Source organism: Lynx canadensis, chromosome E2 (assembly GCF_007474595.2).
Source record: "Lynx canadensis isolate LIC74 chromosome E2, mLynCan4.pri.v2, whole genome shotgun sequence".
Classification (NCBI taxonomy): Eukaryota; Metazoa; Chordata; class Mammalia; order Carnivora; family Felidae; genus Lynx; species Lynx canadensis.
The window spans coordinates 55,809,726-55,822,144 of NC_044317.1; the positions used below are offsets into that span (position 1 = coordinate 55,809,726).

Consider the following 12,419-nt stretch of genomic DNA (forward strand, 5'->3'; position numbering starts at 1 on the left):
TTCTCTGCCTCATGGTCCCTTTCCTCCCTCTTCAAAGCCAGCAAGACAGCATCTTCAATCTTGTTTACCTCTGTCATCACTCCACCAACCTTTACATGAGTAACTCTACCTGCATTCTTCTTATAAAGACCCTCGGGACCATATCGCATTTACCAGATCATCCAGCATAATCGCCCACCTCATGATCTTCACCAGAGCACATCTGCAGACTCCCTTACAACATTACAGTAACACTCCCATGTGATAGGCACAAGGACATGGCCATACTTTGGAATGAGGGTGTTATCCAGCCTACCACAACCATGATGTCTTCTGCAAGTAGCTACACTATTTTATCTTTTCTCTCTTTACTTTTATTTGCATCTCTTCCCTTACTTCACTGACTAGAACTTATAAAAACATGTCAAATATCAGTGGTGATAGTGGACATCCTTATCATGATCTCAGTCTCTGGGGAAAAACATCCCATCTTTCACCAGTAAGTATGAAGTTTGCTGTAAGATTTTCACAGGTGTTCTTTACTGAGTTGAGGAAATTTTCCTTTCTTCCTAGCTTTCTGAAAGTTTACAGCACTGAATTGTATCAAATGCTTTTCTGTATCAATTGATAGGATCCTGTGGTTTTTCTTGTCCAGCCTATTAACATGATGGCTTATATCGACTGGAATTTGAAACTGCCTTCTGTCCCTCAAATAAATCTATCTAGTCATAGTGTACAATTCTGTGTATTGCTGACTTCTGTTAATATTTTGCTAAGAATTTTTGCACCTTCATTTGGGATTTGCTTGGTAGTTATCTTCCCCACCCGCACCCCACCCTTAATGTTTATGTGTGGTTTTGGAATTATGCTAATACCGGCCTCATACATTTAGTTGGGAAAAGCATTCACTCTTCTATTTTTTGAAATAAATTGTGGAGAATTTCTGTTAATTCTTTGTAGGTTTGACAGAATTGCCTAGTGTTGCTGTTGTGACTTTGTTGTACTAGTACTTATTAGGTAGAGTTCTAGATGTCAGATGGTGAGCCATGGTTCAACAGATTATAAGGGAAAGTAGAGAAGTTTATTACTCACAGATCGTGGGGGAGCTCTTCTGCACACCTATGGGGGTTGTGTGAGAAGATTAAGGCAGGGTGCAGGCAGAGATCCTAGGGCAGGACCAAGGGCGCATGCCTTTATTAGGGTCCCTCAAAGGAATGCTTTGAGGTTCTGAGCTCAGGCTGCATAGGTCAATTCAAACCAAACAGAGCACGGTTTTGGCAAGCTTCTGGAGGTGGGTGGGGAGGGTCTTGTCTACAGGGCACAAGGGGAAGACCTTAGGAGATGGGGAAGAATTCGGGGTCCCTCCTTTCCATTTCTTTTCTGAATGGGAAGGTTTATTGAGTTTTTTTGTATTCCACTATATGTTAGGAATGAGGACTCTACATAAGGATCTCAACCAAGAGGAATTTCATGAGACTGTTACAAGACCCTCATGTGTGACCATAGTCACATTTGGGTAGAGTTTTGTTTTTCTTTTGGGATTAAAGTATTTTGTGTGAAATACAAAGAAGGTACAAATGATTTCTGATAGAAGTTGTGCTATCATACATTTTAATATTTCCAATTAATTATCACCCTCTTGTGAGAGTATATGTCTCTGCTCTTTGATATCAACTTGGCCACTTGACTTAGGCAACCCTTCCTTCTTGTTGAGGGGATTATACTTTCTTCCCAATTAATAGACAGCTTGACCAATGTGAGCAGATTGACACATTTTAATTGTAAATGGAAACTTTAAAACCTTTGTTTGGTTCTTCTAACCCTCTCTTCTCCCTGGTGCAAGAATGGTTATGTCCCACATAGACTTAAGTTCTACTGTGAATCCCAGACTCAATGACAGAACGAAGGAAGGGTGAATAATGATAGATGTGATAGGAGGAAGAAATAAATGTTTGTTCTTATAAACCCATGAGAATTCAAGGATACTTGCAGAAAAGCTTCTGCAAAACTGACTAGTTCTTTCAGTCACTAGGTATTGATTTTGTCTACTTGTACTATTATGGAGAGAAGCCTGAGAGGCCCTTCCCTAGGCAGTAGTTGTAAATTCACACTGTAAATTACTATCACCCCGGCCCCACACAGTATGCATCATAACAAAGTAGCCACCATTCCTGCTTTTCTCTAGCCATTTTCAGAACTTGAGAAGTCTACTCTGCTCTGAGAAAGTATCTTTATGTAATAAACATTCTGTGAACACTTAATTGTAGGCAATCATCATTCTTTACATCCAAACATCCTGTTCCAGTGGAGTAAGCATAAGTGCAACTAGCAAAAAATGTCTTAGAGGGTAAATATGTGAGATTTCTAGTCATCAAAAGATTCCCATTGTGTATGTCCATTCTTGACAGTAAACTCATGAAGATTTATATTTTCAAATTATTTCCCTGAGCACTCCAGCACAAAATATAGATTGTGTTACCTTTATCCTTACCTCTGAAATACTCTTTTAGTTCCTAATACTTTTCATATGCCTATGACTTTTATATTTTCATTTATTGTAAAGGTACAACACACGGGTCTCATTTCAGCACAAAAGGCATGTAGAAATATAATCATACAGTGTATATTCATGAATGGGAAGGCAGGTTGTAGGGGGGTGAGTTTGAAATTGCATTGCTATGGTATTTTCATCAGAGCCAAAAAAATCATCTGGGATATACTATTGAGTGCATAACTCTCAAATTCAACTTATGAATATTTATTTCCAAAACTGTAGGTTTGAATCTAACATGGAAAAGAATTGTTATGGATCACATTCAACCTAGAGAGCCCAAGGATGTATTATTAGTATTCATTATGAAATGCCCCAATGAGTTGGGATGCACTTGGGCTAAGAGAAGGCACATGATTCATTCAGCATTACACAAAAGCTTTCACTCACTAAGCAACACAGGGTATCCTAAATACAATAGTATCAAAATGGAATTTCAGTGGCCAATTTTGAATCTTTCACAAGCACACTACCTTTAGGTTTTTGTTTTGTTTTTTCAGAGAGAGCATGAATAGGTGAGACGGGCAGAGAGAGACGATCTTAAGCAGGTCCCACATTCAGCAGAGAGCCTAACAATGCGGTTTATCCCACAACCCTGAGCCGAAATCCAGCCGAATTCTCAACATACTGACCCACCCAGGCGCCCCTACTTTGCTTCTTTTGATTAAAATCTCCTCTAGAACTTTCTCTTCAGTTTCCAAACATGAGACTCATTTTTACTCATCCATGATACACAATAGCTATCACCTTTCAAAAGAGGGAAGACCATCATTCTCCATCCATTTTTTCTACCACACATGCCATCCCTAGTAACCTATCATTCTCATGTGAAAATCTCATTCTCTCAGTGTGCCAACCTACTGTTTCATGATCATCTGACAGAGAATCCTTCCCTGTAATAAAATCAGCAAAGCCTCTCAATCATACCAATGAATCTAGAAAAGGGGCTGTGACCACAGAAAACATGGCAATTTAGATAACAGTTTTACATCTATTTCCGGCCACTCCTCATGCTCTCAAATTTATACTAAAACTTATGTTAAAATTAGCATCCTAGTTCTTCCAGGGTATATACTATTACTGAACCCGACCTAATCAAACAGGCTCCTTTCACCTGACTGATCCAGGATTCTCTGAGACCACCACAGTGGACAAATGAAATGCATGTAATAAAGTATAACATCAGAGGATTCCAAACTTAAGGTTATAAGTCATCAATAATAATCTAGTCCCAAGGACAATCAAACGATTTAGAAAAAAAGTTATAGGGGTGCCTGGCTGGCTCAGTCGGAAGAGCATGTGACTCTGGATCTCAGAGTTGGGAGTTTTAGCCCCTTGATGGGTGTAGAGTGGAAAATAAAATCTTTAAAAAAGATTTAAACAGAAGATGATTAGGTCCTTCCACAGATATACTTGTCCCACTGAAACACTTCATCTCATGAATTTAAATAATTCTAATTTTCTGTGGAATTTAACATCTAAGATTGGTTAATGCTGTAAATAAACCTAGTTCCCCCCCCTAGTATGAATTTTCTTACTGTAGTCCTTTCAAAGGATCGGGTAAACAAATTATCACCTTCATTACATTTGTTTCTCTCCAGTATGAAATCTTTGGTGTTTCCTGAGGTAAAGACCATGACACACTGGTATGGGTTCCATTGTATGTGAATTCTTGCAACCACAAAGTTGTACATTTATCACTGGAAGTCTGTACCTCTTAATCCCGTTCAATTATTTTTATCCCCTTTCCCAAAGTTGTACAATTTATAAAGTTGATCATACTCATTACATTTGTAAGGTTTTTCTCTAGCAAGAATTATGGTCGGCAAGCTATGAGCTTTGGATAAGCCTTGCCATACATTCCATTTGTGTGCTTTCTTTCAGACATTTATATTCTGATACCAGGTGTGGTGTGAACCCTGGTTGCAAACTTTGCCACATACGTTAGTTTCATATGGTTCCTCTCCATGATGGAATCTCTGATGTTGAGTAAGGCCTGAACACTTGCTCATTTTATTTGCAAGGTTTCTTTCTCCTGAGTTCTTTGATGATCCCCAAAGCTTGAGTTTTGAATAAAAGCACTGCCACACATATCAGGTTTACACTGTTTCTTTTCACTATGTATTTTCTGAAACCTAGTAAGTTTTGCAAATTGACTAAAAGCTGTGCCACACTCATTACATTTATAAGGTTTCTCTCCAATATGGATTTTCTTATGCTGAGCAAGATGTGAATGCTCCGTAAAGGCTTTGCCACACTCATTACATCTGTTTCTCTCCAGTAGGAGTTCTCTTGTGACTCTAAAGGTCTGAATGTTTGCTATAAGCCTTATTATATTTATTACATTTATAAGATTTTTCTCCTGTATGAGTTCTCTGATGTCTCCTAAGGCTTGAACTTCGGATAAAATCCTTGTCACACACATTACATTTGTGTGGTTTCTCTCCAGTATGTATTTTCTTATGTGTACTAAGGGTTGCAAAATGGGAAAAAGCTTTGGCACACTCATTACATTTGTAAGGTTTCTCACCAGCATGAGATCTCTCATGACCCCAAAGGTCTGAACGTTTGATAAAAGCCTTATCACATTTATTACATTTATAAGGTTTTTGTCCTGTATGGATTCTTCTATGTTGAGTAAGATTCGAACGCTCAGCAAAGGCTTTGCCACACTCACTACATTTGTAAGGTTTCTCCCCAGTATGAGTTCTCTCATGACACCAAAGGTCTGAACGTTTGATAAAAGCCTTATCACACTTATTACATTTATAAGGCTTTTCCCCTGTATGAATTCTCCGATGTGCCATAAGGCTCGAACTTTGGTTAAAAGCCTTGTCACACATGTTACATTTGTGTGGTTTCTCTCCAGTGTGTATTATCTGATGCCTAGTAAGGTTTGCACATTGGGTAAATGTTTTGCCACACTCGTTACATTTGTAAGGTTTCTCTCCAGTATGGATTTTCTTATGTCGAGTAAGATTTGAACGGTATGTAAAGGCTTTATCACAGTCATTACATTTGTAAGGTCTCTGTCCACAATGAATTCTCTCATGACTTATGAGGTTTGAGCTTTTGCTAAAAGTCTTCCCACAGTCATTGCATTTGTAATATTTTCCTCTAGTGTATGCTGTCTTGTATTGTGCAGGTAACAAAGGATATTTAAAAATCTTGCTAGATTTATTCCAAATGTTTTTGGAACTGGGAGGAACTCTTTGAAGTGGTGAGGCTGAGGAATCATTGCTGACAGACTTCTCAGTTGGATTACATTCATACATTTTCTCCTCACTGTGAAATCTCTGGAGTTCAGCCAGATGTGCCTGCAAACTTAATCCAATTCTATTTTCCACGCAGTTTATGTACTGGTTTCCAGAACCACTTCTGTTACCATCCCGTTTTAACAAAGTCCTTGTAAGTGGCTCATCATCCATGAAATACTGGTATGTATTATTTCTTACAGAAACACTCTGCTTTTCAGGAAGAGTAACTGAGGACTGATTAACTTGCTGGTCTTTTCTACAAGTGAGCTTTTTGTCCTGGGTCAAAGGCACTACTTTGTAATTTCTTGCATCATACTCCCACTGACTCTCTAACTCGTGCATATTTTCCCAGACTTCCTTGAGATCAAAATCCTTGATGCCATGACTTTCATTTCTCTCCAGTATTATTAAGTGGTAAAATTCTCCTTTATTAATGTTCTCTACTGGTGATAATTCCTTGACTGTAAATCCAGCAGAAGGGCTTCCTATCAAATAGAATTGGAAGGTAAATATTTTCTACTAAATTACATAATTACACACCAAAATAGCACTTTATAATGACCATAGGAAGTTTCTCAAGCATGGTCGTCAAACACTACTGTAGTATACAACATTTTAAAGTTTTCTTTTTATAAGTTTTTCCATATTAATAGTTTCTCTGATCTTAACGTCATTTTTCCAAGCATACAGTATACACTATCCATATTTTTTGGCCATATAACTGTATAATGAAATACTTCATGATTAAAGAGCTCATCTATAAACTGGCGATTTTACACTGTGCATACAGTCATAAAGATTTCTACTTTCCGTAATTCTTAATCTTTAAAAAATGTGTGTTCACCTGAACCTGATATTTCGTAATTTAGTGAATCTCCACATGTTTCATTTCTCTTACTGTGTGTTCCTTATGGAATGTAAATTGTCTTTAGTTCTCAAGGAAGAATTCTTTAGAATTCCAGAGACTATTATTTTGTGTAACTGTGATTACTCACTAACTTAATCTGCTAGAGCTACCAATTTTTAGATTGTAATATACAGGTTTCTTAAAATATCTTCTTTCTTTCATCATATTCTCATACATTATTAAACACACATTATTATTAAACACCAGATCAAGTTGCAGTCTTCAGCAACTTGTACTGTGTATGAAGAGGGGTCCTTCTGCACTGTGGGGAGGAGCATACCATGTGGAAACTTAGGTGCTTTGGTGCTCAAAACTAATATACCTGGAGATACCAGTATAGTTTCTTAGCTCAATAAAAAATCTGAGGAAAGGCCAGGACTTGGATTCAGAAAAGCAAGAGTGAAGCCCAAGGAGTATCAGGCCATGTGGCAACCGTGCTTGTGCTTGCACATCTATGGGAACATGGTTGTGTTGTAAGTTAAACGCCTGACCTTGGTGAAAGGAACTGATTTAGCAACAGGCATAATACGGACTCATCCTGTAAGAATGTATAGTATTGGTATTAGGTTAAAGTGGAAAATATCAAAAAGGAGACAGTATGGTGTTATCGGAAGACTGTAGACTGACATCTGTTTCAGTATTTGTTCTGAAAAGTATCAAACTGAATAGCCCATGAATTCCATTTCTAGGTACTCAAGAGAACTATTTAATATATACATGTTCCAGGAGACACATACAAGAATCACTTTTTAAAGTGTATTTACTTAGAGTAAGAGGGAGAGTGGGGGAGGGGCAGAGAGAGAGAATCCCAAACAGGCTCCACACTGTCAGCACAGAGCCCAATGCAGAGCTCAAACTCTTGAACTGTGAGATCATGACCTGGGCCCAAATCCAGAGTCAGATGCTAAACTGACTGATCCATCCAGGTGCCCCAAAGTAATGTATTATTATATAAAAAGCTATGGCAAATCAATTTCATGATATTTCTGTGACTAAGGCAGTAACTTTAAAAAACCACAAAAAAAGTATGTTCTCAAGATATCATAAATTCTCACCTTAAAGAATGCCATAGATTTAGTTGAGGACAATGTGTGTTACAACAATGAGCTGTCACTCCACATGTATGGGAATGGCCAAAATCCAGAACACTAACACTGAATACTAGTGGGGATATGGAGCAGTAAGAACTCTCATTCACTGCTGGTGGGAATGCAAAATGGTACGCCACTTTGGAAGACTGTTTGCAGCTTCTTAGAGAATTAAACATACTCTTAAATATGATCTAGCAATCATACTCCTTGGTATTTACACAAATAAGTTGAAAATTTGTCGACATAAAAACCTACACACAAAATAGAAAAATCTAAAATTTTACGCAACCACCAAAGACCCTGAATGGCCAAAGCAGCCTGAGAAAGAAGAACAAAGCATCACATTCCCAATTTCAAACTCCCTGATTACAAAGCTGTGGTAATTATAAATTTTTTTTTTCAACGTTTATTTATTTTTGGGACAGAGAGAGACAGAGCATGAACGGGGGAGGGGCAGAGAGAGAGGGAGACACAGAATCGGAAACAGGCTCCAGGCTCCGAGCCATCAGCCCAGAGCCTGACGCGGGGCTCGAACTCACGGACCGCGAGATCGTGACCTGGCTGAAGTCGGACGCTTAACCGACTGCGCCACCCAGGCGCCCCCAAAGCTGTGGTAATTAAAACGGTATGGTATTAGCATAAAAATAGACACATAGATCAACAGAACTGAATAGAGTGCAGAAATAAATTCACAGACATGGTCAATTAATTTACAACATAGAAGACATAACTATACAATGGGTAAAGTACAATCTCTTCAATAGATTGTTTGGGATAACTGGATAGCTACAGGCAAAAGCATGAAACTGGACCACTGTCTGATACCATACACAAAACTTAGAATGGATTAAAGACTTAAATCTAAGACCTGAAACTATAAAACTTCTAAAGAAAAGAAAGGGTCTAATGAGGTCTTTGACACAGGTCTGCAATGATTTTTTTTTTTTTTGGACTCTCGACACCAAAAGAAAAATGAACAAAAGCAAAAATAAGAGGGACTACATCAAACTAAAAAGTGTCTGCACAGCAAAGCAAACACTTTTTCTTTTTTTAAAAAAAAATTTTTTTTTCAACGTTTATTTATTTTGGGGACAGAGAGAGACAGAGCATGAACGGGGGAGGGGCAGAGAGAGAGGGAGACACAGAATCGGAAACAGGCTCCAGGCTCTGAGCCATCAGCCCAGAGCCCGACGCGGGGCTCGAACTCCCGGACCGCGAGATCGTGACCTGGCTGAAGTCGGACGCTTAACCGACTGCGCCACCCAGGCGCCCCAGGAAACACTTTTTCAACAAAAAGGCAACCTACTGAATGAGAGAAATATTAGCAAATCATGTATCTGATAAGGGGCTAATGGTCCAAACATAGCCAAAAAAAAGCTCAAATGATCCAATTTAAGAAATGGGCAGAATATCTGAATAGACACTTCCCAAAGACCTAGAGACGACTATCAGGACCATAAAAAGATACTCAACATCAGTCATCATCAGGGAAATGCAAGTCAAAACCACAGTGAGCTATCACTTCACACCTATTACAATGGCAGTTATCAAAGACAAGAAATAACCAGTGTTGGTGACAAGGTGGACAATTTGTGCACTGTTGGTGTGAGCCAAATTTGGTGCAGCCAGGAGAACTACTGTGTGATCCACCAATTCTGAGTATTTATCTGAAGAAAACAAAAATACTAACTTAAAAAGACAGAAGTGTTCTGATATTCACTGTAGTGCTATTTACAATAGCTGAGATACAGAAACAGTCCAAATGTCCATTGACGGGTGAAAGAATAAAGATGCATATATGCAACAAAATATTATACAGCCATAAAAAAGAACAGAATTTTGCCATTTGTGACAACATGGATGGATCCTGAGGACATTACGCTATAAGGAAGAAGTCAAAGACCAATACAGTATGATTTCTCTTGTATGTGGAGTCTAAAAAAATCAAAACAACCCCTTTTAGATACAGAGAACATATTTGTGATTGCTAAAGACAGGAAGTTGAGGACAGTGGCAGAAATGGGTGAAAGTAATTAAAATGTTAAAAAAAAAAAAAAACAAAAAAAACCAAAAGAGGGATGCCTGGCTGGCTCTGTCTGTAGAGCATGCAACCCTTGACCTGGGGGCTGTGAGTTCAAACCCCAGGCTGGATGCAGAGATTACTTAAAATCAAAACTTGCTGCTGCCTCTTGAGTGCTTAAAGCAACCAAAACCAAAGCCAACAAAACAAAAACCACAATCCAAAATTTATCAATATGTTGACTTTGCATATACCAGGAATGCAATAAACATCTGTGGAATGATACATGTTTTTCCTATAGAAAAGCTAACTAGAGATGTCAGTAAGCTGTGCTATATTTCAACTACATCTACTTTTGGATTTTCACTTTTTGGAATTATCCACATCATGACTTCCTCCTAATTAATGCACAATGGCCCGACCCTAAGAAGCCAGGATGGCCCAGGAAAGAAAAAGATAAACTTTAGCTCTACTTTATTAGACAGATACTACATTTTGTTTGTCTCCTGAGAAGTTCTCCCAGGGAAACAAAATGGAAATGGAAAGTGAACAGGTCCTGGGGTCTGCACTACAGAGGCCTCACCTCTGACCTGTATGGAATGAGAACCAAGAGGGATCAGGGAAAAGACTCCTTAGGGACAGCCATCCCAGTTCCTCTCAAACCACGGCACCAGTATGGTCAGAGGGGTCAGGTAACAGTGTTGTAGGTCATAACAGTGGGAGTTTAGACATGTACACATTTGATATATACATTTGAATAACAAAGAGAAGTGTGTGTGGGTGAGGAAGGATTTCCTTTGAAAGCTCACAAGAAATAAACTTGTATTTTTCCACAAATCATTCCCAAACAGTATTTACTGGAGCAGCTTACTCTCTGTGCACCTGAGCTCTGACTTCTGCTCATACCCCAATACATTCCCACCCGTCTGGATGTTCCCCTATCTTCACTTCACTTTCCACAGTCCAGCGCTCTTTCCCTTCTTCCAAAATGGAGATGATATTCAGCTCAAGAAGAGATTTCCGTTTATAATGAAAAACAGAACATGATCTGCTTTGCTCTTCCAGAACACATTCCCAGCTCTTTGTTCAGCAAACAAGGACGGACATTCAGCATATGTGGGTGTAGAACCATATTTCAAAACTTAGTCAACTACCTACCTAAATGCTTAATGGGTATTTTAGGTATGCAGAGATATGGTTCTCTTGCAAGAACTACTAAACCAAAAGCACAAGGGTAAGACCACAGAATCAGATATTTTCAAAAATTCGCCATAAGGTTTCCTTTTTTTCCCCAACCTCATTGTCTCTAAGCCGTATCTTTAAAGATGTCCGTGAAATTTGACTTTACTAAGAATTTTCAGGGTTTAAATTTTTTTTAATGTTTTTTATTTTTTAGAGAGACAGAGAGAGAGAGAGAGAGAAGGAGGAGGGGCAGAAAGACAGAGAGGGAGACACAGAATCTGAAACAGGCTCTAGGCTCTGAGCTGGCAGCACAGAACTCAATGCAGGGCTCAAACCTGGGAACAGTGAGATCATGACCTGAGCTGAAGTCACACACTTAACTGAGTGAGCCATCCAGGTGCTCCAAGAATTTAAGGGTTTTAAATCCTATTCCCGACTCCCGGATTTTTATTTAAATTCTGGTTAGTTAACATGTGTAATATTGGTTTCAGGAGCAGAATTTCGTGATTCATCACTTACATGTAACACCCAATGTTCCTTATCACCAGTTCCCTCCCTTAAGGTTTTCTGACTGCTAATGTTCTGCAACTACCTAAATAAGCAGGAATGCAGAACTTCTGAAGAAAAGGGAAGTTAGAGTCCATTTGCTACATTATGAACCTTTCCATTCTCAATAAAAACAGCTGCAATCATTCTCTTAAGAATAGGGATTTGAAACTCCTATGATCACGTCAGGGGCTCTCAATAGAAAATGCAAAGACATAAAAAGTTAATTACCAACTTCTGGAGAGAAGTTATCTTCACCCAGGGAGACCAGGTTCCTGTAGTTCTCCAACATCACATCCCTGTACAAGGCCCTCTGAGTGGGGTCCAGGCACTCCCACTCCTCCTGAGAGAATTCTATGGCCACATCCCTGAATGTTAACCATCCCTGAAATAAAAACACATTTCACCAAGTAGACAGACACAAAATTAGAGAAGCAGAGACGTGTCAAGACCGACTTGGCTGGAGTGAGTGCCCTTTGATCCGTGCAAGATAATTTTGAAGAGCTACAATTAACGTAAAATTAGACATTTTATTTTATTTTATTTTTTTTTTTTTTAAATTTTTTTTTCAACGTTTTTATTTATTTTTGGGACAGAGAGAGACAGAGCATGAACGGGGGAGGGGCAGAGAGAGAGGGAGACACAGAATCGGAAACAGGCTCCAGGCTCCGAGCCATCAGCCCAGAGCCTGATGCGGGGCTCGAACTCACGGACCGCGAGATCGTGACCTGGCTGAAGTCGGACGCTTAACCGACTGCGCCACCCAGGCGCCCCAAAATTAGACATTTTAAAGTACCATTTTGCCATTTTAAAGTACCACTTTGTGGCATTTAGTGCATTCACAGTGTTGCACAAACATCACCTGTCTAGATCAAAAACATTTTTA

The 12,419-nt window shown here is 39.0% G+C and overlaps 1 protein-coding gene across 6 annotated transcripts in view; it reads right to left on the reverse strand.

Annotated features, from left to right (window-relative positions):
* Window positions 1-12,419, reverse strand: part of LOC115503238 (zinc finger protein 677-like) — an 88,198-nt gene that overhangs the window by 70,208 nt on the left and 5,571 nt on the right. For 5 of the 6 annotated variants that reach the window (XM_036064217.1, XM_030299339.1, XM_030299343.1 and 2 more), the window contains exon 3: window positions 11,765-11,918. In XM_036064217.1, the coding sequence (XP_035920110.1) occupies window positions 11,765-11,918 (154 nt within the window). Of the gene's footprint in view, window positions 1-1,291; window positions 6,273-11,764; window positions 11,919-12,419 lie in introns of those variants that run through there. The other variant, XM_030299338.1, reaches the window with a different exon arrangement.